This window comes from Theropithecus gelada, chromosome 12 (assembly GCF_003255815.1).
Source record: "Theropithecus gelada isolate Dixy chromosome 12, Tgel_1.0, whole genome shotgun sequence".
Lineage (NCBI taxonomy): Eukaryota > Metazoa > Chordata > Mammalia > Primates > Cercopithecidae > Theropithecus > Theropithecus gelada.
Genome location: NC_037680.1, coordinates 103,484,853 through 103,508,957, shown reverse-complemented (window position 1 = coordinate 103,508,957; position 24,105 = coordinate 103,484,853). Strand labels below are relative to the sequence as shown.

The window sequence follows — 24,105 nt, the reverse complement described above, 5'->3', positions numbered from 1 at the left end:
CCCGGGAGGCGGAGCTTGCAGTGAGCTGAGATCTGGCCACTGCACTCCAGCCTGGGCGGCAGAGCGAGACTCCGTCTCAAAAAAAAAAAAAAAAAAAAAAAGAAATGGCTTTTATTTTGGCAATTTTTAAATACTCTCAGTTATCAACAAATAAACCACAACCAACCACGGACAGAATGAAAGAGAGCAAGCAATTTTGTGGGAAACGTTAATCTGAGCAAATATCCACATGCACAAGCAAGGTCACCTGGGGGAGTGGGGCGAGTCACCATGTGGCAAAGGTGAGATGAGTCCTCTGCCATTCTCAGTTGACCTATAATAAATTGTACACAGATTAGTTTTACTTTTGCTTTTATATCATGATGGAAAAACTGCAAAATGAAAACAACAGTAACATTAGTTTTACAACTCCCAGGAATGTGTTTAAGTATACAGCTGGCCCTTGAACAGCAGGGGTTTGAATGGCATGGGTCCATTTATCCACGATTTTCTTCTGCCTCTGCCACCACTGAGACAGCAAGACCAAACCCTCTTCTTCTTCCCCCTCCTCAGCCTACTCAATCTGAGGATGATGAGGATGAAGATCTTTAGGACGCTCCACTTTCACTTAAGGAGTAGTAAATATATTTTTTTCCTTATGATTCTCTTAACATTCACTTTTTGTGTGTGTGTGTGAGACGGAGTCTTGCTCTTTTGCCCAGGCTGGAGTGAAGTGGTGTGATCTCGGCTCACTGCAACTTCCGTCCCCCCGGGTTCAAGCGATTCTCCTGCCTCAGCCTCACAAGTACCTGAGATTATAGGCGCCCGCCACCACACCCAGCTAATTTTTGTATTTTTAGTAGAGACGGGGTTTCGTCATGTTGGCCAGGCTGATCTCGAACTCCTGACCTCAGGTGATCCATTCACCTTGGCCTTCCAAAGTGCTAGGATTACAGGCATGAGCCACCGTGCCCAGTCAACATTCACTTTTCTCTAGTTTATTTTATTTTAAAAATACAGTATAAAATGCAGATACAAAATATGTGCTAATCAACTGCATTATCAGTAAAGTTTCTGGTCAATGGTAGGCTATTAGAAGTTAAGTTTTTGGAGAGTCTAAAGTTATATGCAGATTTTCAACTTTGTGGAGTCGCCACTCCTAATGCCTGCATTGTTCAAGAATCAACTATATTTTGTAGTTCTATAGAGATTCCAAGAGTTATGTTATGGTTTTTACACCTTGGTAAATTGTGTGTCCTGCCAATGACATGGTGATTTTATGTTACATTATTATTATATTGGTGGGTATTTATGTATTTTACATAAGATTTTATTTCACATTTTCCAACTTAAAACTAGGTGTTGGTATTGGTATTTGTCTTTTGCACTAAATTACCTTACATTAATCTTTTAAAATAATTTTTAAAAAGATGAAAGCTATTATTTGTTATTTTGTAAGTTTTAAATCAGTAAAGACTAATAAATCCAGAAGTATATTCCTAGATATAAACTTTAGTCTAAAAGATTTTAAAATATTTGGTTTAAAAATTAGGACATATCTTGGTAATTTTTCCTATTAATATGAATATCTCTCTCTCCCTCTCTCAAAATCTTAAGAATGTTTAGAAGTCCAATCTTAGAGACAAGAAGACTAAATTGCATAGTGAGACTAAATATAGCATCCACTGTACTTTAGTATCTCTATCCTCACAGGAATTTTTCAAGTTAAAGTTATTTAGGAAATATGAAGTACGTTGCCATAATTATTCCTGCAAACTCTACTAACCTACTGTACACATCTGAGTATGTTGAACTTTTGTGATTCTACTAAAGAATTCAGTCAGATCATAAACATTGTGTGCATCTGCGATCAATGTTAATATCTTACACATAACACAAACATAATGCTAGATCTTATGTCAATTCCAAGTCTTCTTCTGACTTGATCATCAGCAGCAATTGACTCAGTTGTTCACTCTCTTTTTCCTGATACAGTGTCTTCCTTTTGCCTAAAAGAGAGCAACTTTACGGTTGTTCTTCTGTCTCCCTTGCTGGCATCTTTGTCCTATTCTTTTCTCTATCTACTTTCTCTCTTGATGATTTTATCCAGTATTATGGGCTTTAAATCCCACTCATAGGCTGACAACCTTTACATTTATACTTTGAGCCCAGACTCATCTTTTCAACTCTAGTCTCATGTATACAAATGCCTACTTGATATCTCCACTTGGAGGATCAATAAGCACCTGAAACTCAACATGTCTAGAACCAAACTCCTGATCTTCCCCCATCTTCCCCATTCCTGTTCAGTCACAGTCTTTCAATCTGTGGTAGTTTAAAACAATGACTACAAGTGTTTTCTTTGTTGTTGTTGTTTGTTTGTTTGTTTGACTCTACTTCCATCAAGAACTGTGGTCCAAGTTTCTTGCCCTTTTATCTGGGTGGGCTCATGTCTACTTTGATCAATAGGATACATACAGTAGAAATGAAGCTCTGACTTCTGAGATAAGATCACAAAAGGCTACACAACTTCTCTCTGATTCTCTTGGAACACCTCCTCTCTAGAAGCTCCCTCTTGGCATGTTAACTCTTGAGATGGTCTCTCTTCAGACGCTCACCTTTGAAATCCAGCCTCCAAGCTGTGAAAAGTCCAAGTCACATGGAGAGACCAGATGTAAGTACTCTAGTTGATGTAGCCTTCAGTCATTCTAACCCAGGTGCCAAATACATTAGTGAACAATGTTTCAAATGATTCCAGGCTCCTGCCTTTCAGGTCAAATAGTTCCACAACCATCTGAGCCATCCCAACCGGGACACAGACAAGCCATCCACACAGTGCCCTGTCTGAATTCCTGGCCCATAGAATCCTAGAGTATAATAAAAGAGTTGATGTTTCATAATTATTTCTTTTTTTTTTGAGACGGAGTCTCACTCCGTCACCCAGGCTGGAGTGCAGTGGCGCAGTCTCGCCTCACTGCAAGCTCCGCCTCCCGGGTTCACGCCATTCTCCTGCCTCAGCCTCCCGAGTAGCTGGGACTACAGGCGCCCGCCGCCACACCCGGCTAATTTTTTTGGTATTTTTAGTAGAGACAGGGTTTCACCGTGTTAGCTGGGATGGTCTCGATCTCCTGACCTTGTGACCCGCCCGCCTCGGCCTCCCAAAGTGTTGGGATTACAGGCATGAGCCACCACGCCCGACCTCATAATTATTTCTTTAGAGCAGTTTCTTAACCCACCCATAGAAAACTGATACACTGTCTCAGTTGATGGGGATTTTATCTTTTCAGTTGTACAAGTAAAAAACATCTTGGAGTCATCCTACATTCTTTTTCTTCCATGTCACATCCAAACCACCTGCAAATCCTGCTGATGCTGCCCTCAAAATATATTCAGAACTTTATTACTTCTCACCATCTTTACTAATGACCATAATCTCTTGACCATATTTCTGCAGTAGCCTTTTATGAGGTCTGCTTCTGCCATTATCCCTGTCCTCCTCCCAACAGTCTATTCCAACAGAGCTTCCAGAGTGTCTTTTTTTTTTTTTTTTTTTTTGACGGAGTCTCGCTGTTACCCAGGCTAGAGTGCAGTGGCGCGATCTCAGCTCACTGCAATTTCTGCCTGTGTGGTTCATGCGATTCTACTGACTCAGACCCCCGGAGTAGCTGGGACTACAGGTGCCTGCCACCATGCCTGCCTCGGCTTCCCAAAGTGCTGGGATTACAGGCCTGTGCCATGGAGCCGGGCCCAGAGTGTCTTTAAAATATGTCAAATTACATCACTGCTCTATTATACACCCTCCGGTGGTTTCCACTCACAGAGTAAAAACCAAAGTCCTTACAAAGGCCTACACGATCCCTTATGATTGTGTCCACTGTTATCTCACTAAGCGTGCTTCCTCCTATTCTCCCCTTCCTCACTCTGCTCCCACTGCACTTACCTCCTCACTCTCCTAGAATGTGCCACAAGCCCTCCAGTCAGGAGCTCTTTGCATTGGCCATTTCCTCTGCATGGAACATTTCTTCATCATAGTAAATATTTGTTGAATGAATTAAGGGGAATTAGCCCTTAAAATTTTAATTTCCTAGGAATCAAAGATATTTGTTTGGTAAATTAAGAAATACAAAATAGGAACATTTTATCCAGTTTTTATGAAACTAATGTTATTAATAAAACTAATAATTTAAATTCCTAGTAAGCAGTTTTTGAAAATTTGTCTTCTTTATAAAAGAAAACAGCTATTTTCTCCTTTAACCCCAATCCAAAACTGATGCAAATATAAAATACAAATTTACAAGAATATATTTTAAATATATTTATAATCTCTAACTTCTTTTCCTCCAATACTTTATATAGCAAACAACATTAGCTCAATTATTACAATGAAATAATATTGGGAAGTGAGGATACATGTCTATTTTTAAAAACAGTAACTCAATCACATTCAATGTTCTTAATTTGCCTTTTGCCTGTCTTTAGATTTCCGCTGTATGAAAACTGTAAGTGCATCAGATCTTATTGCTTAGAAGGAACAGACTGGTGCCCAACCACTTAAGAAAAAAAGCAGTAAAAAACCATTCTTGGTTACTACCAAAAATAATGTTAAGTAAACTTGAATCCATTGGAAGCATTGTGAATTTCCTCCTTAGGTGTTCTATGGGTGGTGCAGCCAAGGATCTAGAGATGATCATTGTTCTGTTGTTTTTGAATTCAGAAATATTCAGATAGAAAGTTGGTGTTTTCAAACTGTAGGTCATGACACCTTAGTGTGCTGGGAAATGAATTTAGTGGGTCTTAGAAAGCATTAAAAGAAAAAGAGAAAGTGTGAGATTGAAAGAGAGAGAAAAAGAAAGGGTAAAAAGATCTGAGTGCATTGCAGGTAGTAAGGCTAAGTTGTATTTAGTCATGAGTGAGTCTGACTGTGTGTGTATGCACTGATGTACAATGTGTTTCTAAATGTATCTTTACTGCAGGTCATGGTCAAAAGTTTTAAAGTCACTGCAGTAAAATATTTCAGAAAAACTATTGACCAAAGTTGTGACAGTTGCTGGAGGTCAATATTGCATACATTTCCTAATATCTTCATTTGTAATCTAGGATTTTAGAGATAGGCCAATCAGTGGGTTTCAAATCTTAGCATACATAAAACTCACGGAGGTGGGAATGGGAAATGGTCACACACATGTAGGTCACACATTGACCTACAGAGGATCTGATTTAGAAGCGTCAGAGGTGGGATGCAGGAAGCTTTGATCTGAACAATTCCACAGGCGATTCTGATATAGGTAACCCTCTGCCCACTTGTAGAGTCAGACCAGACAACACCACAGGTAGTGATGTAATTACAAATCTCTTAAGTTCAAATTAACTTGTATCTTCCCAATCCACACAAAGCTAATGTCCTTAAGCTTCTAGTTAGTTTTTTTTTTTTTTTTCCTTTCTTAAAATGAAGAACCTTGGACTGATGAGACCCAGTAAAAAGAATAAGGAGGAGGAGGAGGGGAAGGAGGAGGAGGAGGAGGAGGGGGTAGGGGAGAAAGAGAGAGATGGTCCTTAACCTTGCAGTTAAGGAGAGGATGTGGGAAGAATGAGGGGAACATGGTGACCCAGCAATTCTTTGTTAGTGAAACCAACTAGTTCTACCACCAGACCCTGCCAAGTGAATAGAGAGCATGGGACATCCATCATTACTGAGAAAAAGAGATGATTATTCGCCTTGCAATTGAGGAGGGGATGTGAGAAGAATGAGGGGGCCATGGTGACCCAGCAATTCTTTGTTAGTACGACCACAGTAAAACCAACTAGCTCTACCTCTAGATCCTGCCCACTGAATAGAGGGCATGAGACATTCTTCATTACTGAAATTCACATTAAAAAATAAACAAATGAAGTTGAGGGATTACTGTGAAGACATTTTTGGGCTATCAAATTTTAGACTTTAAATATAAATTTAAATTTAGAAAGTTTAGAGGGCACTGCACCAAAAAGACAAATTTAAGATAAAGAAGGGGGCAAAACCAGCAAAAGGTGTTGTAAAGTCTGCAAATCTTTCTAAGTATGTGCTTCTCTAGATATAACACTTGGCTCTTCAAATATAAGAAACAGTGGCTGGGCATCGTGGCTCGCACCTGTAATCCCAGCACTTTGGGAGGCCGAGACGGGTGGGTTACCTGAGGTCAGGAGTTCAAGACTAGCCAGGCCAACATGGTGAAACCGCGTATCTACTAAACATACAAAATTTAGCTGGGTGTGGTGGCGCATGCCTGTAATCCCAGCTACTCAGGAGACTGAGGCAGGAGAATTACCTCAACCTGGGAGGCGGAGGTTGCAGTGAGCTGAGATCGCGCCACTGAACCCCAGCCTGGGTAACAGAGTGAGACGTGAGACTCTGCCGAAAGAAAGAGAGAGAGAGAGAGAGAGAGAGAGAAAGCAAGCAAGCGAGCTGGAGGTTCTTTCTCTGGATTAAATGACCAAAAACACTACTGGCATTGTCTAAGATAACAAATTGACTGGCAGACCCCCTGATTCTTAGCAAACAAGACTGTAAAAGAAAATGAGAATATAATAGTTAAGGAAATCAAGAAAATTAAAAAAGGAAAAGCTAGTCGTCTTTTTATTCATATTTAGAGACAAAGTCTCACTCTGCCAACCAGGCTAGAGTGCAGTGGCATGATCATAGCTCACAGCAACCTTGAACTCCTGGACTCAAGGTTCTTTTTGCCTCTGCCTCCCAAATTGCTGGGATGACAAGCATGAGCTACTATGCCTGGACCAGGACCAAGTTTTTTAGACAAATATCACTTATGGATTCTCCCCACCGCCCCCAAAATCACCAATTAATCACTAGAATTTCTGAAGTGAAAGAATTAAACAGTGGCATGGAGTTTTCACCTCCCTCCTTTCCTCCAACCCCATCCATCTGTTTATTTCATGCTTTATTTGCTCCCCAAACAGCAAATGTTTTGAAATCATCTGTTGAGGGCATTACTGTCTTTCTGAAATCCCATGTTAGTTCTTGGTGCATTTATTTTCCCTCAGTTCTCTAGAATAGATGAGGGATGAAATCAAGATGAGAGCAGAACTGGATTCTCACTAGCTGATTGCCAGTAACTGATTTTCTTCAAAGGAAAATCAATTCATATTGGGAGATTCATGCAGGTTTGGGTCATTGCCTGCTCTACCCAGTTGTAGTAAACAGTTCACAGGTGAAGATCTTTGTTGACTGGTTAAGGCTGTGCATTTGCCAATTCTGGAAGTATATAATTACAATTTTTTTTTGTATTTAAGCCAATGATTCTTAAATTTTAATGTAAATAATAATCTCTTGTAATGCTGCTTAAACTGTGAATGCAGGGGGGCCCATATATCGCTAAGAGATTTTGGTTCAGTAGGACTGGGATGAGGTAAGAAATCTCCATTTTTAATTACACCTTGGAAAACACTAACACAACTGTTTGATAATAACTCTTCATGCTTACCAGAAAGATTTGATGCCTGTTACTGAAAAGAGAGAAGCCCAAACACAATGATGCCTCAGTTAAGTAGAATTTTTCTTGCTATTGTTCTCTTTATACATGTATATAATACTAAAGTATGAGTGCCTTGCTTGCATATCACAGCACCAAATTATTGTGTCTTTCAATTAAGCATCAGTCGTTAGAACTATGCTACTTACCCAGCAGAATCAGCACCACCTAGAGTATGTTAAAAATGCAATGCTTCAGCCTGCCCTTGACCTTCTGCATTTAACCAGACCCTGCATTTTAACAAGATCCTAGGGTTTGAGAAACCCTGATCTAGCCAATTTACAAGCCAAGTGTGACTTTTCAGCTCACTTTTAATTGGCCTATTTTATATTTTTTAAATAAAACAGATGAAAGATTTTAATTACATGAGAAAACAAAGTTTTTAAGGGAAGAGGCACCTTTCAGACTCCCAAATTGTACTGTCTGTGACTAATAATGTTTATGTCAGAAGGCAATTGGTTGTTATGTGATCTCATTTGCCCTGTGCCTATTTTTTCTACAAAAGACAGCATAGTGCTCTGTGCTTGTGTTCATCTGCCATTTTCAATGTAAGTTTCCTGTGGGCAGCATGTCTTTGATATCTAAATCCTCAGTGTCCAGCCTAGTGCCTAACGCAAGTAGGTGTTCCAAAATACTTGAGTGGGATAAAAAGTGCCAAGTATCTGAGTTATAGCCCATTTCAAGTTCAAGCTTAAGGCTCCTCTCTTCTGTAAAAATTTAGTTATTTCTTCCATCATGAAAGTAAATACCAATTGTTTGTTATTCGACATCTCTCTCTCTGTCTCTCTCTCTCACACACACACATTTTAGTCATCAATTATTATTGTACTCTTTTATTACTCCATCAAAGCTGTAAGAAGCTGTCTTTTTATGTATTTCATATTGCCTTGCAGAGTAGGCATTCAAATGCTTGTTACTATTGAGCCATCTTAAAATAAAAATACATCTTAAAGTGAGAAAATCCACATTCAGTTGTCCTTCAAGCCCTGTTCTAAATTGCCAAAATTAATTCTAAGAGATGCCGGTATTTAAACAGCTCCTCCAGTTATGACCCATACATCTTAAGGAAAGCATATGTTTTGATACAAGCAGTGTTTTATAATTTTGAAATGTTTAGTTTTACATCTACCCAACTCAAGCCCTTTACAGATATATGTAATAATCTATAAATTTTGCATTATTTTCCTGGTAGTATCATACATAAACCAATAATTCAATTTTAAAGCTAGTTGTAGAGGTATTGCCCCAAAGTGCATCCATAGCATGTAAACTCTTAACTCCTTTAATTAGTATTGTATTAGTGACATCAACATAGCTGTTGCAATGTTGTGATGAATCACTATTTTAGCCCTCTTTTAAAATGCACCTTAGCGTATTACGCAAATCGGCTCTAACTCTCCTATAGATGGCAGCATCGAGCAACAGATTTTGGTAACAGCTTGTTCTTCCGTTCCGTGAATTTTCAGTGAGGAGTAAATTTTCCATACAGTGTATTTCATTACAATACACCAAAAGACTAATTTAGCTTAGGTGACAGAATAATATTCATACCTGCTCAGCAGTACTTCAGTGAGTTCCCATAAACGCGTCTTTTTCTATTCTATATATTACATGAACCAAATGTAAATGCATTTCCAGTTAGCCCATTAATTTAAAAAAAGTAGAGAACAATTGAATTTACTGTAGTATAATTATAACAAATGTTAACCACCTTTAAATTGGTAGTAAAACATCAGCAAGTAGAAAAATGGCACTAATATCCTATGATCAGTGACTATCTTCCATAGGAAACCCATGGGTCTGAACATAATTTGTCACAGCAGTGCGGTTTATTTCATAATTTTATCGAATATTTAGCAACTGAAATTGTGTTTTTTAAAGCAGAAATGCTTTAACACTGAGAGATATATTTTTAAAACGGTTTATTATCATAATTAGCTTTTTATGATCAAAATCCTTCCTAAGAAGATAATTGTAAAATACATGCAAATAAATTTTCCAACCCTCCCCTCCTTCTAGAAAAGAGTATTTTTCCCCCGTAGAGGTACAGTACCTTTATTTAGCTTTTTTTTGGTGGGGAAGGGGGGAGGTTGGAGGGATGAAGGTAGGGACCGGGCCATTTGAAAAGTAAATGTGTATGGATTTGATTTGTTGTCTTACAAAACGTTAAATACTCCACTACCCCCATCGCAGCGCTAAACATCAAACCTGTAAAAAGCCCTTTGGCCTTATCTGGATTACATTTTTACTAGTAAACAACCCTTTTATCATCTCTCTTTTTTCTTGTCTAGGGTAAAACCAGGCACACAGTTACACTTTTCCACCAACTTCAGGCGTCTCTATTCTTCACCTCCCTGCCCCACCCTCCATAAGGCACTCTATACCCCCAGAATTTCGGTCCCTGTGAGTGCCGCCTCGCTTCCATTTCCAAATATCTGCTATTAATAGCCTTGCTATAGTGGGCACGTGTGCCCACATCACCAAGTTGTCAGAGGAAAAGGAGGGAGGGCTTTCAATTCAACATGTGTACTCAAATTATAGATTAACCAGGTTTAGATGAGGCTGCAGAACGACCGGGAACAGGAAGGAGAGAGGAGAAACGGGAGGCTCCCAGGCTTGGGTAGGGAGGAGCCCCTCTGCAGATGCCCAATCCCCCTAATTTACGTATCGCACGCCTCTGAATGGCGCTTATGGTTCTTTTTCTCCTTCATCATCATCATCTTCTTCTTTTTCTTTTTTTACTACGCTTTGCAACCTACCTTGGTACCCTCAACCCTTCTCCCCCACCTTCCCTCTGCAGTGCAAGGCTTGAAAAACAGGCCATCCCACCAATCAGCAGGCCGCCCAGGGAAACTCGCCCCGCCCCTCAGCCCGCATTGGGCCGAGGCGCGCTCCCCCGCGGCCCGGAGGGTCCAGGCCACTGAGCATGCCCAGCGCCTGGACTGCAGAGTGCCCCGCCAGCATCCTGCAGTGCCTGGCAGCCCCAGGCCGAGGAGGGTCTCGTAGTAGTAAATGGGCGGCAACCCCAAACGGGCCGGGCATCAAAATGAGACAGCATTAAACCGAGTGACATCTGTGTGGGTCCCTAGTGCCAGGCGAGCAAGCAGGGACAAACTGCTTGTTTATGGGTCAGCTTAAAAAATAAAAAAACTTTGGGGAACATTTGCTTGTGGGGAGACTGATACCGCAAGGTGACCCTGAAAGGGGCGCTTCAAGGAGACCCAGGCTGCTGATCTGGTCCATTCATGAAGTACCCATTTTCCTGTACAGTTGAGCTGGCACCATCCTTGTTTTCTCCCTATTATCCTTGTGGTCAAGGTTAAAAATTTATAGGGTGGTTCAATGGGTGTGGGAGCTGTGTGTGAAAAAAACATTTCAGCCAATATTTGCACAGTAGGGTTTTGGCCTTATGAACCCTCTGAAGGTCCCTAACAGCTTTTTAAAGTCACGGATAGACTTCGGAATATGATAAGGGACCTCTCATTTCCCCTCCCCCATGCCCTCAGCCTTATGTGTGAATCCCCCCTCACTCGGATGGGCAAGGGGAGCAGGAGAAACGGTGATATTTACATTTTCTCCCTAATTGATCAGCAGCTAATCCCACGGCGCCGGATGTGAGACACTTCCTGGGGATCCCTGTTCTCCTTTTGCAGTGACCATAACTGCTCCGAGTCACTGCCCTTCGGCGTCCCTCTGTGCCTTCCAGGTACCTCACGGCAGCAAATCTGGGGATCCCAAGGTGGAGGGCTGGCCCAGAAGTCCTTTAGAAAACCTTACAAAAATACAGATCCCCTCACCATGGCCTATCGCCCTGAAGCCGAAATGTAGCTTTTAAATTTCCTGGGAGAAAAAGCCTTGACTAGAAACCTCCCTCCCGTGGGTAAGTCTTACCTGCTAGGTAAGAGGCAGCCCAGCTCCCGCGCCCCCGCCTTCCCCCGGTCTCCCACTCGGGGCTCTGTAGCCGCAGTGCCCCCCCCCCGTCGCCCCCCACCCTCACTCCTGCGTCTTCTCGAGCTCGCCCCCTCCCGTTTTCCCAGACTCCCCTCGTGCGTTCGGGTAGCCACCCAAACACCCCCGCCCGCGCCCACCGCGGGGATTCCTGCGGGCCGGGGGCGCCCTGGGTGGCGCGCGGTGAGGGAGGCGCTGCGCCTGGGCTGGCGGCCGCGCAGGGGCGCTGTCCTAGCGCTGCGCCGGGGCTCGGCGCGGGCGCCGCTGCAGTACGGCCGGGGGGCGGAGAGGGGCGGGCGCGGGGCGGGCTCGGCCCGGAATGTAGAGACCCGGGCGGGAGCCTCCCGGCGGCGGCGGCTGCCCGGCTGCCGAGCGCGGAGGCTCCGTCACGTGTTTTTCTCCTCCGAGTGAGACGGCGGCGCGGTCGGAGGGGGCCGGCGCGCAGAGCCAGACGCCGCCGCTTGTTTTGGTTGGGGCTCTCGGCAACTCTCCGAGGAGGAGGAGGAGGAGGAGGAGGAGGAGGGAGGAGGGAGGAGGGGGGAAGTAACTGCAGCGGCAGCGCCTCCCTAGGAACAGGCGTCTTCCCCGAACCCTTCACAAACCTCCCCCATCGCCTCTTGCCCTTGTCCCCTCCCCTCCTCCCCTGCCGACTGGAGCGAGGGGCAGGGATGAGCCTGTCCCTCCGGTCGGTCCCCAGCTGCACTGGCTGCCCGGTAGCGTTTCGCATGGAAAAGCCACTTTCTCCGCCCGCCGAGATGGGCCCGAATGGGGGCTGCAGAGGACGCGCCCGCGGGCGGCGGCAGCAGCAGCAGCAGCAGCAACAGCCGCAGCGCCGCGGTCTCTGCGATTGAGCTGGTATTTGGGCGGCTGGTGGCGGCTGGGACGGTTGGGGGGTGGGAGGAGGCGAAGGAGGAGGGAGAACCCCGTGCAACGTTGGGACTTGGCAACCCGCCTCCCCCTGCCCAAGGATATTTAATTTGCCTCGGGAATCGCTACTTCCAGAGGGGAACTCAGGAGGGAAGGCGCGCGCGCGCGCGCTCCTGAAGGGGCACCGCAGGGACCCCCGACTGTCGCCTCCCCGCGCCGGACTCCAGCTGGGGCGACGAGAGATGCATCTTCGCTCCTTCCTGGTGGCGGCGGCGACTGAGAGGAGACTTGGCTCTCGGAGGATCGGGGCTGTCCTCACCCCGGACGCACTGCCTCCCCGCCGGGCGTGAAGCGCCCGAAAACTCCGGTCGGGCTCTCTCCTTGGCTCAGCAGCTGCGTCCTCCTTCAGCAGCCCCTCCCCGGCGCGGGGGGCGGCGTGGATTTCGGAGTCGGGGTTTCTGCTGCCTCCAGCCCTGTTTGCATGTGCGGGGCCGCAGCGAGGAGCCTCCGCCCCCCACCCGGTTGTTTTTCGGCGCCTCCCTCTGCTCAGTGGCGGTGGCGGCGGCAGCAGCATGGCGAGCCCTCCGGAGAGCGATGGCTTCTCGGACGTGCGCAAGGTGGGCTACCTGCGCAAACCCAAGAGCATGCACAAACGCTTCTTCGTACTGCGCGCGGCCAGCGAGGCTGGGGGCCCGGCGCGCCTCGAGTACTACGAGAACGAGAAGAAGTGGCGGCACAAGTCGAGCGCCCCCAAACGCTCGATCCCCCTTGAGAGCTGCTTCAACATCAACAAGCGGGCTGACTCCAAGAACAAGCACCTGGTGGCTCTCTACACCCGGGACGAGCACTTTGCCATCGCGGCGGACAGCGAGGCGGAGCAAGACAGCTGGTACCAGGCTCTCCTACAGCTGCACAACCGTGCCAAGGGCCACCACGACGGAGCTGCGGCCCTCGGGGCTGGAGGTGGCGGGGGCAGCTGCAGTGGCAGCTCCGGCCTTGGTGAGGCTGGGGAGGACTTGAGCTACGGTGACGTGCCCCCAGGACCCGCGTTCAAAGAGGTCTGGCAGGTGATCCTGAAGCCCAAGGGCCTGGGTCAGACAAAGAACCTGATTGGTATCTACCGCCTCTGCCTGACCAGCAAGACCATCAGCTTCGTGAAGCTGAACTCGGAGGCAGCCGCCGTGGTGCTGCAGCTGATGAACATCAGGCGCTGCGGCCACTCGGAGAACTTCTTCTTCATCGAGGTGGGCCGTTCTGCCGTGACGGGGCCCGGGGAGTTCTGGATGCAGGTGGATGACTCCGTGGTGGCCCAGAACATGCACGAGACCATCCTGGAGGCCATGCGGGCTATGAGCGATGAGTTCCGCCCTCGCAGCAAAAGCCAGTCCTCGTCCAACTGCTCCAACCCCATCAGCGTCCCCCTGCGCCGGCACCATCTCAACAACCCCCCGCCCAGCCAGGTGGGGCTGACCCGACGATCTCGCACTGAGAGCATCACTGCCACCTCCCCGGCCAGCATGGTGGGCGGGAAACCAGGCTCCTTCCGCGTCCGCGCCTCCAGTGACGGCGAAGGCACCATGTCCCGCCCAGCCTCGGTGGATGGCAGCCCTGTGAGTCCGAGCACCAACAGAACCCACGCCCACCGGCATCGGGGCAGTGCCCGGCTGCACCCCCCGCTCAACCACAGCCGCTCCATCCCCATGCCAGCTTCCCGCTGCTCGCCTTCGGCCACCAGCCCCGTCAGTCTGTCGTCCAGCAGCACCAGCGGCCATGGCTCCACCTCGGATTGTCTCTTCCCACGGCGATCTAGTGCTTCGGTGTCTGGTTCTCCCAGCGATGGCGGTTTCATCTCCTCAGATGAGTATGGCTCCAGTCCCTGCGATTTCCGGAGTTCCTTCCGCAGTGTCACTCCGGATTCCCTGGGCCACACCCCACCAGCCCGCGGTGAGGAGGAGCTAAGCAACTATATCTGCATGGGCGGCAAGGGGCCCTCCACCCTGACCGCCCCCAACGGTCACTACATTTTGTCTCGGGGTGGCAATGGTCACCGCTACACCCCAGGAACAGGCTTGGGCACGAGTCCAGCCTTGGCTGGGGATGAAGCATCCAGTGCTGGGGATCTGGATAATCGCTTCCGAAAGAGAACTCACTCTGCAGGCACATCCCCTACCATTACCCACCAGAAGACCCCGTCCCAGTCCTCAGTGGCTTCCATTGAGGAGTATACAGAGATGATGCCTGCCTACCCACCAGGAGGTGGCAGTGGAGGCCGACTGCCGGGACACAGGCACTCTGCCTTCGTGCCCACCCACTCCTACCCAGAGGAGGGTCTGGAAATGCACCCCTTGGAGCGTCGGGGGGGCCACCACCGCCCAGACAGCTCTACCCTCCACAGTGATGATGGCTACATGCCCATGTCCCCAGGGGTGGCCCCAGTGCCCAGCACCCGAAAGGGCAGTGGAGACTATATGCCCATGAGCCCCAAGAGCGTGTCTGCCCCACAGCAGATCATCAATCCCAGCAGACGCCATCCCCAGAGAGTGGACCCCAATGGCTACATGATGATGTCCCCCAGCGGTGGCTGCTCTCCTGACATTGGAGGTGGCCCCAGCAGCAGCAGCAGCAGTGCCGTCCCTTCCGGGAGCAGCTATGGAAAGCTGTGGACAAACGGGGTAGGGGGCCACCACTCTCATGTCTTGCCTCACCCCAAACCCCCAGTGGAGAGCAGCGGTGGCAAGCTCTTACCTTGCACAGGTGACTACATGAACATGTCACCAGTGGGGGACTCCAACACCAGCAGCCCCTCCGACTGCTACTATGGCCCTGAGGACCCGCAGCACAAGCCAGTCCTCTCGTACTACTCATTGCCAAGATCCTTTAAGCACACCCAGCGCCCTGGGGAGCCGGAGGAGGGTGCCCGGCATCAGCACCTCCGCCTTTCCGCTAGCTCTGGTCGCCTTCTCTATGCTGCAACAGCGGATGATTCTTCCTCCTCCACCAGCAGCGACAGCCTGGGTGGGGGATACTGTGGGGCTAGGCTGGAGCCCAGCCTTCCACATCCCCACCATCAGGTTCTGCAGCCCCATCTGCCTCGAAAGGTGGACACAGCTGCTCAGACCAATAGCCGCCTGGCCCGGCCTACGAGGCTGTCCCTGGGGGATCCCAAGGCCAGCACCTTACCTCGGGCCCGAGAGCAGCAGCAGCAGCAGCAACAGCAGCAACAGCAGCCCCTGCTGCACCCTCCGGAGCCCAAGAGCCCAGGGGAATATGTGAATATTGAATTTGGGAGTGATCAGCCTGGCTACTTGTCTGGCCCGGTGGCTTCCCGTAGCTCACCTTCTGTCAGGTGTCCATCCCAGCTCCAGCCAGCTCCCAGAGAGGAAGAGACTGGCACTGAGGAGTACATGAAGATGGACTTGGGGCCAGGCCGGAGGGCAGCCTGGCAGGAGAGCACTGGGGTCGAGATGGGCAGACTGGGCCCCGCACCTCCCGGGGCTGCTAGCATTTGCAGGCCTACCCGGGCAGTGCCCAGCAGCCGGGGTGACTATATGACCATGCAGATGAGTTGTCCCCGCCAGAGCTATGTGGACACCTCGCCAATTGCCCCTGTAAGCTATGCTGACATGCGGACAGGCATTGCTGCAGAGGAGGTGAGCCTGCCCAGGGCCACCATGGCTGCTGCCTCCTCATCCTCAGCAGCCTCTGCTTCCCCCACTGGGCCTCAAGGGGCAGCAGAGCTGACTGCCCACTCATCCCTGCTGGGGGGCCCACAAGGACCTGGGGGCATGAGCGCCTTCACCCGGGTGAACCTCAGTCCTAACCGCAACCAGAGTGCCAAAGTGATCCGTGCAGACCCACAAGGGTGCCGGAGGAGGCATAGCTCCGAGACCTTCTCCTCAACACCCAGTGCCACCCGGGTGGGCAACACAGTGCCCTTTGGAGCCGGGGCAGCAATAGGGGGTGGTGGCGGTAGCAGCAGCAGCAGTGAGGATGTGAAACGTCACAGCTCTGCTTCCTTTGAGAATGTGTGGCTGAGGCCTGGGGAACTTGGGGGAGCCCCCAAGGAGCCAGCCCAACTGTGTGGGGCTGCTGGGGGTTTGGAGAATGGTCTTAACTACATAGATCTGGATTTGGTCAAAGACTTCAAACAGCGCCCTCAGGAGTGCACCCCTCAACCGCAGCCTCCCCCACCCCCACCCCCTCATCAACCCCTGGGTAGCAGTGAGAGCAGCTCCACCCGCCGCCGCTCAAGTGAGGATTTAAGCGCCTATGCCAGCATCAGTTTCCAGAAGCAGCCAGAGGACCTTCAGTAGCTCAACTGGACATCACAGCAGGTGCGTTTCATGGTGACAAAGTCAGAAGACAAAACTGTTTTTAACCTTGTGCTTCAATTCTGTTCTTCGCCTCTGCCCCTTCCTGTTCTTTCCCACTGCTTCCTCAGGGAGAACGCGCTTACATTCTCAGGGTACACAAGATGCTCACCCCACACTGACATCTGGCAGAGAGTCAAACAAACATGTAGGAGCAGCCACAGGAGGGCTTTTTCGTTAGAGAATTTCCAAGTGAAGGAGTTACTGCCATATTTTTAAAACGTATATCCTATGCCAGTTCTGAGGTTTGTAAAGTTCCTACATAAGAAGCTTGATTGGTTTGTTGAAGTTTTCTTTTCACTATATATTTAAGTCAGCCCCTACAGGGACCGTTCTACAGAAAATATTTATTAACAGAGGGGCTAAACCCTTCCTTTAAGATAGTTTCTGGGAGCCCTTAAGGGTGATCTTATCGAGTTGTTCTCTGTCCTTTCGTTCTGTGATTTCATAATACCAAGGCAACATAAACAGTAGCGGGAAACATTGATTTCTATTCATCCTGCCCTAAAAAGATAAGGAGTAAGAGATTTTTAGAAATACATATTTAGAGAGAAGTACCTATCTATTTTTATGATCTCTCAAAGTAATTATGGGTTACATTGTCCTTTTGTTCCTGTACCAGGATTTGTGAAATATTATTCACACACCAACCCACCATCCCACGGGCCTGGCCTCTCTCATACAGGATATGCAGGAAACTCTGTATGTGTCTGGGACCCATGATTAAGAGTTATGGGAGTTCATCCTAGGATGTCTGCCTTACAGTTACCTCTTCTTGCACTGAGACATTACAGATATCATTTGGGGGCTACTATACATCTTCTGTAAAATAACTTTTATTTGTTGAGAAGAATGCATACTAAGGAACATGCCTTAATATGTTTTGTTTTGTTTTGCATTGAATAGAAGGGCTAAACTGTATACCCTCCACTTTTAGGGTATTTGTTGTGTGCCTTTAAGTTCAAGAGTAGACACCGCAGTAAATGCTGAAAGTTGGCTTTAGGTCTTCTGTGGCTAATGCCGTATTGAAAATGAAAAACATTTGTAATAGGAAATTAGCCTGCCCTTCATTCTGTTGATCCTGTTTTCTGGTGGTCATGATTGTGGGTAGAAGAGAGGAGTACAGTTTGCAAATAATGTGATGAGTTGGCAATACAGAAGTTTCCAGCATTTGGAAACATTTTACTCTGACAAACTGATTATCTTGTGAATTTTATCTATGCTCCACAGAATAAGCTTTTCAAAGCATTGATTTTTCTTAATTTGTGTCAATTCATAAGAAATTAATCTGTGCCCTGGTTTCCTATTGATAGGTATTTGTTTATCATGTGTTCGTAGTCTTCTTAATTCTGTTTCCAATATTCGATCCATATCATTCTCTATTTTGTAGAAGAAGAAAAAGGTATATGAACACTGAAATGAAGATTTTAGGTGATATGTTATAAAAAGCATTTGTTTGATAAGCATTTATTTCAACATTTATTTTCATCATTCACTAGAAGATTTAATTGTGTATGTCAACGTCAACAGTACAAATCTTGTTGTATCAAATGATGTGTTTGGGAGTCAGAATCCCTCAACACTTTAAGCATTTGTATTATAAAGTGCCTCATTGGTAAAATAATGAGAATTTGAAGGAAACAAGCCCAGCAGAACTAAAATTTTGGTTTTAAAGGAGATGAAGAAAGTTTTTCTTACTTGTCATCTTAATTTTTTTAGGTTTCTTTTTATAGAGTAGAATAAATAATGTTTGCTCTGAAGAAAATTGATGTCCAACTAGAATTTTCATTTTTAAAAAGGGCTTTAAAATAAAATTCTCCTATGTGTTGGATGCATTTTAAAAAAAAACAAAACTCTACAACCTTCTATCCTTAACCTTCTTTGGGAAAATAAAATATTCTGGAATAATCATATAATTCTATTTCTAATAATTCTGGAGTAACAATAGACCATGCTTTGCACCGTACCAGGAAAATTCTACAATGCATATTTGAGATGTTTGTGTTGGTGTTTAAAGTGAGGCACCAAATGCTACCTGGCACATTTACATCCTGATTTCTGCTTGCTTGCCTGTGCCCTGTTGAGTCCAAAGATGTTATTCCATAGTTATCTGAAACAGACAGAAGTCAGACCTGTGAGTGGCAAACAGCTTCTGCTCCGAATGAGTATGTGTGTGCAAACATTATTTTCCTCACTTCCTCAGCAATTGCTGTCTTTGCTCTTTTTCCTCATTTCTCAGGTAAAACCTGAGACTCGGTGAAAGGAATAGAGGTGTGATGAGGGGTGTGCGCTGTTGAAACATCTCGGCTTGTTTAAAATTTTTCATTGTGTTAGAGGACAACACTTGTGAAGCACTGAGCTCAGGAGTTCGACTTGTTGGAAGCCTTTCTGCTTTACCTGTAGTCCAGTAACCTTTTCTGCCTGCCTTTTCTCTTGCATCGCCTCTTAGTTCTGGCCTGCTCGTTTTCTAGTACTATCCCCTGCCATCCCTTTGTTTCCACCTCTTATTTCATGTTCCTGACAATGTCCTTTTTTTCTTTTGCTCCTTTTCAGAATTTCGCAGTACTTGTGGCCCCCTCTCTGCAGAGAGTAAATTGAGAGCCCAAGAAGCAGGGCAAAAAGTGCCTCTCAGACTCGGTCATAGCAGCCCCGCCACCTTTACCCGGCATCAAATTTGTCTTTTAGTTTTGAAACTGCAGCTGACAAAGACACAGACCCCAGCCATGCCTTTTGGGTTCAGTTTTTTGTTTTTGTCATTCTTTGTTATGCCCTCCCCCTTTAAAAGACCAAAAAAAAAAAAAAAAAAAAAAAAAAACAGAAAAAGACTCTTTCCATTTCTTTTTCATTCTGTTTCCTTTTATGTGATGTCAAGGATTCCGTACCTCCAAGGTTGCCTCCCCTCCCTCCCTTTTCCCCAGCCGTGTGGCCTTTTTGGCTGGCGCAAACCCTCTCAGCCCTGGCACTTTCCCTTTTCCGGGTCACCTCCGCTTCCTGCATTCCTTCTCCTCCCTCCTCCGAGCCCCCTTTCGCCCGGGGTGGGGGAACCTGCAGCCAGGCCGCCCTCGGGTCTCCCGCCCCCGCCCGTCTCGGGTCATCCCGGGCGGCCGGGCCCCTTCCCGGGCCGCGTGGTCGGCGCTGGCTGGCGAGGCCCCGCCCTCGGGCACAGCCGCGCGGCTCCGGGTCCCGGCCGGGCGGGGCGGCTGGGCGCTGATTGGCCCCCACCACAGCCAATCAGTGTGTGAAACGGCTGAGCCGCGGCGGGCGCGGGGCGGGGCTTTCCGCAGGTCCCCTGGAGGTGGTAGCGGGCGGGCGGCCCTGGGCTGCTTTCTACCACCCCGCCTGACACCTCTTTCCCACTGGTGCCCGCAGGCTGAACCACAGGCCCCCTCCGTACCGCGCCCGCCGACTGAGGACGTTGTGCCCTCAGCCGTATTCTTGCATTTGGACCAGAATCCTAAGAACGAAAAAGTCCAACCAGCCCACGGACGGGGGCCGGAAACACACACTTCCTCTTATTTTTAATTGAGAAAAATCCAGGTCGTAACCATGTGACGAGCCCCATTTTGTTTCCCTCCTCTCTTTACTACGGTTTACTACGAGGCCAGGTTCCTTCGTCTTCCTGTCTCGAGATCCGCGAGCAGGAAGGGAGCCCCGCACGTGGCTGCGGGCCTGCGGGCCGGGTGGGGTTGGTCCGCGATTCCTGCCCGCCCCCCGCCACCAAGGGAGGGAGAGAGACCTGCGAGTGCTGCGGCTGCGGTCGTTTTTGGTCATTGGGGGAGGGGAAGTTCCTTTGGCTTGAAAGTGCCCTAGGCTCCATAGGCTTTACTGCAAAGCACCTGAGCTAGGTAAGAGCTGGGAAAACGCATCCTCCTGGGCTGTGAGGGAGCTCACAGAGAAATGAAAGACGGGACTGCGGCTTGCAGATCCTGAGAACTCGGTGTGACAAGGGTTTGGGTAGTGTGTTCCTTCAAGGCTTAGAGGAAATGCTATCGCGTTCTCAGACACAGATTCATTTTTCCATCATTGACAGTCCCAGTGACAGCCCGTCAATTTAGGCTAGGCACATCGATTTTGAAAGCTTGCTAGATTTGTGTTGTGCACCCTCCAGTAACCAAAATTATGTGAGATATATTACTACATGGGATGGAAAATGTGTTGAGATTTGGCCTTTCTAAAATAAGGAAAATAAGAAAGAGAAGTGCTATGGGCGTATTTTCTCCTCCTTCCCTCTCAAATAAGCATTTCTCACCAGCCAGCATCCCTCTTGCATCACTGAATCATAAGATCCCAGGGCAGCGCTTTTTCTGAGGGGCCAAGTGAAACATCACAGGTGGAAACGTACCAAGCAGGTGCAAATGCTATGCCCCAAAACTGCTACTGAGCAGTGGGAGAGAGTTTCTCTGTTATTCCAGAAAAGTTTGAGCATCTAATAATTTGCTTAACTTTTGCAATTGTTTAGGTAGCTTTTTATATTTAAAAAAATCCATAAAATGTTGCATATATTGTAGTCATTTCTCTTAGTTTACCCTCAATAAAATCTCCAGCATTGCCTTACAAGAAGAGACTTGGGATCCAAAGGGCATGCCACTTTTTTTTTTTTTTAATCAGAATTCCAGGAATATAGCTTTGTGCTATCTTAAATGATGCAATGGAAAAAGCAGTTCTTGGGAGCCAGAGATCTTGGGCTCCAACACAGCCTGTGCCCTTCACCAGCTGAGTGACCTTGGGCAAGTCACTTAATTTCTCTGGACCTATTTCTTCATCAGTAACTTGAGGATTTTGTTCTCAATTATTCTAACCTCCTTTGCAGCTCTAAACATAGGAATGTTGTGGAGAAAATGACTGATACTCTTTAATGGGTCAGTTGCAATGAGGATTCTGAAGAAGAAGCTGTTGACAGGGTCATCATAAAGCATTAGAATAGCCTGTTCTGTCCATTTCTAACCTTTGGATCAGACATTCTTTACGGCCAGACCAGGGCCTGGAAGGAAAACATCGTTTGATTCAGGCCTGACATTAACCTTTCTTGCTTCAAAGGGGCGTTTTCAAGTTTTAACAGACCCCAAGACAAACCCTCCTGACTAACCAGCCTAAGTTTTTGGAACCATCTCTAGAGTGGATTATGCTCCTCTTCCTTCCACCTTTTTAAAAATAAAATGTGTGTGGGAAGGCAAGGCACCTGCTAGTTCCTACATCCTAAGGTCAGCTCTCAGAAACATCCCAGCCCTCCCCGCAGTATAGATTAAGCTTTAACCAGTGCACACTGCGGAAATTAACACATGCATCCTGTTGGAAACCACCTCTTTTCCAGGGGTGGTGTGTTTGTGGATAATGTTTCGCATTTGTACCATCAGTGTTCTTCAGTGAGATAGCCATTTAAGTGAATGGAAAGGAAATTTGAGAAGCCAATTGGGGACTATAGGAGGTCTTCCAAAATTTTTTGTTTAGCTTTATTTTTCTCGCTTAGGTGTATGAAACAACTCAATATTTCTCTTGCTGGCAAAATTAGTGTTGTCCAGGTTTTTTTTGTGCTTTAGGATTTTTGATTAGTTGAGCCAACACTGCTCTTCCAACCCTGTGTTATCTTGGCTGTTGAGTTGCCAGTATATTCAGAAGCTCCTGCCTTTTTTGTCCCTCCATGTGGATTTCACAAGTCATTAAAATAGTCTCTTGCCTCTTAAGAAACTCCATGGACTTATTCTCTTCCAATCCTCTCACTATAATCAGATATGTCTTAGTTGAATAGTATATAAATCGTTCCTTTTATTTTGATGGGTTGCTAATTTAGTATATTGGAACATTTCAGGGTTTTAAGGTTTTGTTTTGTTTTAAAGAAAGCCATTTCCTCAATTATTTCCTCATGTTACGAAGTTACTGGAAATTGTATTCAAGGAAAATAGCTTCTTGTGAATCATGCTTGAAGCCAGTTTCACACTAAAGATCCTGTAACTTTTTTTCATACTAGTATTTTTTTGTATGTAAAATAATAGATCCTGCCTCTACCACATTTATAATTATGTAACTGATTTATTCTTTTGTTACCTTATTAGTCCATAACTATGCAGCAGACTTTGAAAGTTCTTTTTAAAATGTTGTTGAAACATGTTCAGAAAGTATAATCATATTGAATTTTAACTTAAAATTGCATTTAAATATTAGTATGATATAATTGTATACTAATTTCATAGTATGACATAGTTACTAAAATTTATTGTAAAGCTTTTTAAGATGATAGATTAGTAAGTATCATCTATTTGCTTCTATTTTCGTCTTACACCTTGGAAATGGTAGTATCTCTCCCATTCTTAATTCACTGAAAAAGGGAGAAGATGGATTAGATAAGTATAAGGTACTGTCATGTGTGATAAAAGGAACACTTTTCATTTTAATAGTAGTCTTGCAGCAGGCTCTGCTATAATCTATTTGTTGAAATAAATTTGGTTGGATAAATGTTATTTGTGCTTATTCGGTGAGTCAGTGATTTTCAAATAATAGAGCTTTGAAAAAGATGTGTTTATGTTGAAAAGGCTTTTTGACCCTTTTTCTGTATTTTCCATTGATAATGGCAGTAGAGTTGAACACATAGGTCAGACTGTGATTCTAGTTGCAGTTATCTTAAAGCAGAATGGAGATTTTGTGGTTTTATTACTCTACCAGGAATGTTTTATTGAGTAAGCTGAGTTGGATTGCATTCATTGTATTCCTTTTACCATCCCAAGTTTTTAAAATATTGAATATTACATATGTATCCTTGCACTCCGCTTTTATTGTTGACCAAAGAATACTTTGATAGGTGTTCTCTGATCCTCCCTGACATATTTAGGTCATGTTGCTGAACAGTATCACTTAATCTTGAGAAATTTTCTCACGTTTGTTGAAATGATCAAAGAGACTTTTTTTTTTTTTCCAAATATATGTAATGTGGCAAACAAATTATGTTTTGCACAGAAAGTCATGATTTTTACTTTTAGGAAGGATATGATCTAAGTGAGCTAGCAAAATATTAAAAGCCATTTATAAACATTTAGCAGTTAGTTAAAGGCCACTGGAATATTCAGTAATTGCTCTGTACTCAACTATAATTTATCTAATCTTCTTCAATCGTCGTGTCCCTATTCACTTCAAAATTATTTGGAGGGCTCTATGGATATGAAAAATAATTATATTTACCCTTGAGTTTTAGGGGTTGTGGGAACAATCAGAAGATCGGAAGATCTTTAATTGTCTTTAATACTATTCAAGCCCATCACCCATTTCTCAAGCCTAACATAAATTATCTGCTTTTGGTCAAATAGGCCCTAAGCCATTTTTTGTTGTTCTTCCCCTCTCCTGCCTTTTACTCAGTAAGCACTATTGAGCACCTATCATGTTCCATGTAGTACACCTTTCAGTGAAAGGGGATGAAGGTAGATTCA

At 46.1% G+C, this 24,105-nt stretch overlaps 1 protein-coding gene across 2 annotated transcripts in view; it reads left to right on the top strand.

The window, feature by feature from the left end:
• The first annotated feature begins 11,794 nt into the window (after nt 1–11,794).
• Nucleotides 11,795–24,105, top strand: part of IRS1 (insulin receptor substrate 1) — a 62,182-nt gene continuing 49,871 nt past the window's right edge. The window contains exons 1-2 of one of the 2 annotated variants that reach the window (XM_025405296.1): nt 11,795–16,654; nt 19,244–19,476. In XM_025405296.1, the coding sequence (XP_025261081.1) occupies nt 12,893–16,633 (3,741 nt within the window). In that variant the 5' untranslated portion in view covers nt 11,795–12,892 and the 3' untranslated portion in view covers nt 16,634–16,654; nt 19,244–19,476. Of the gene's footprint in view, nt 16,655–19,243; nt 19,477–24,105 lie in introns of those variants that run through there. The other variant, XM_025405295.1, reaches the window with a different exon arrangement.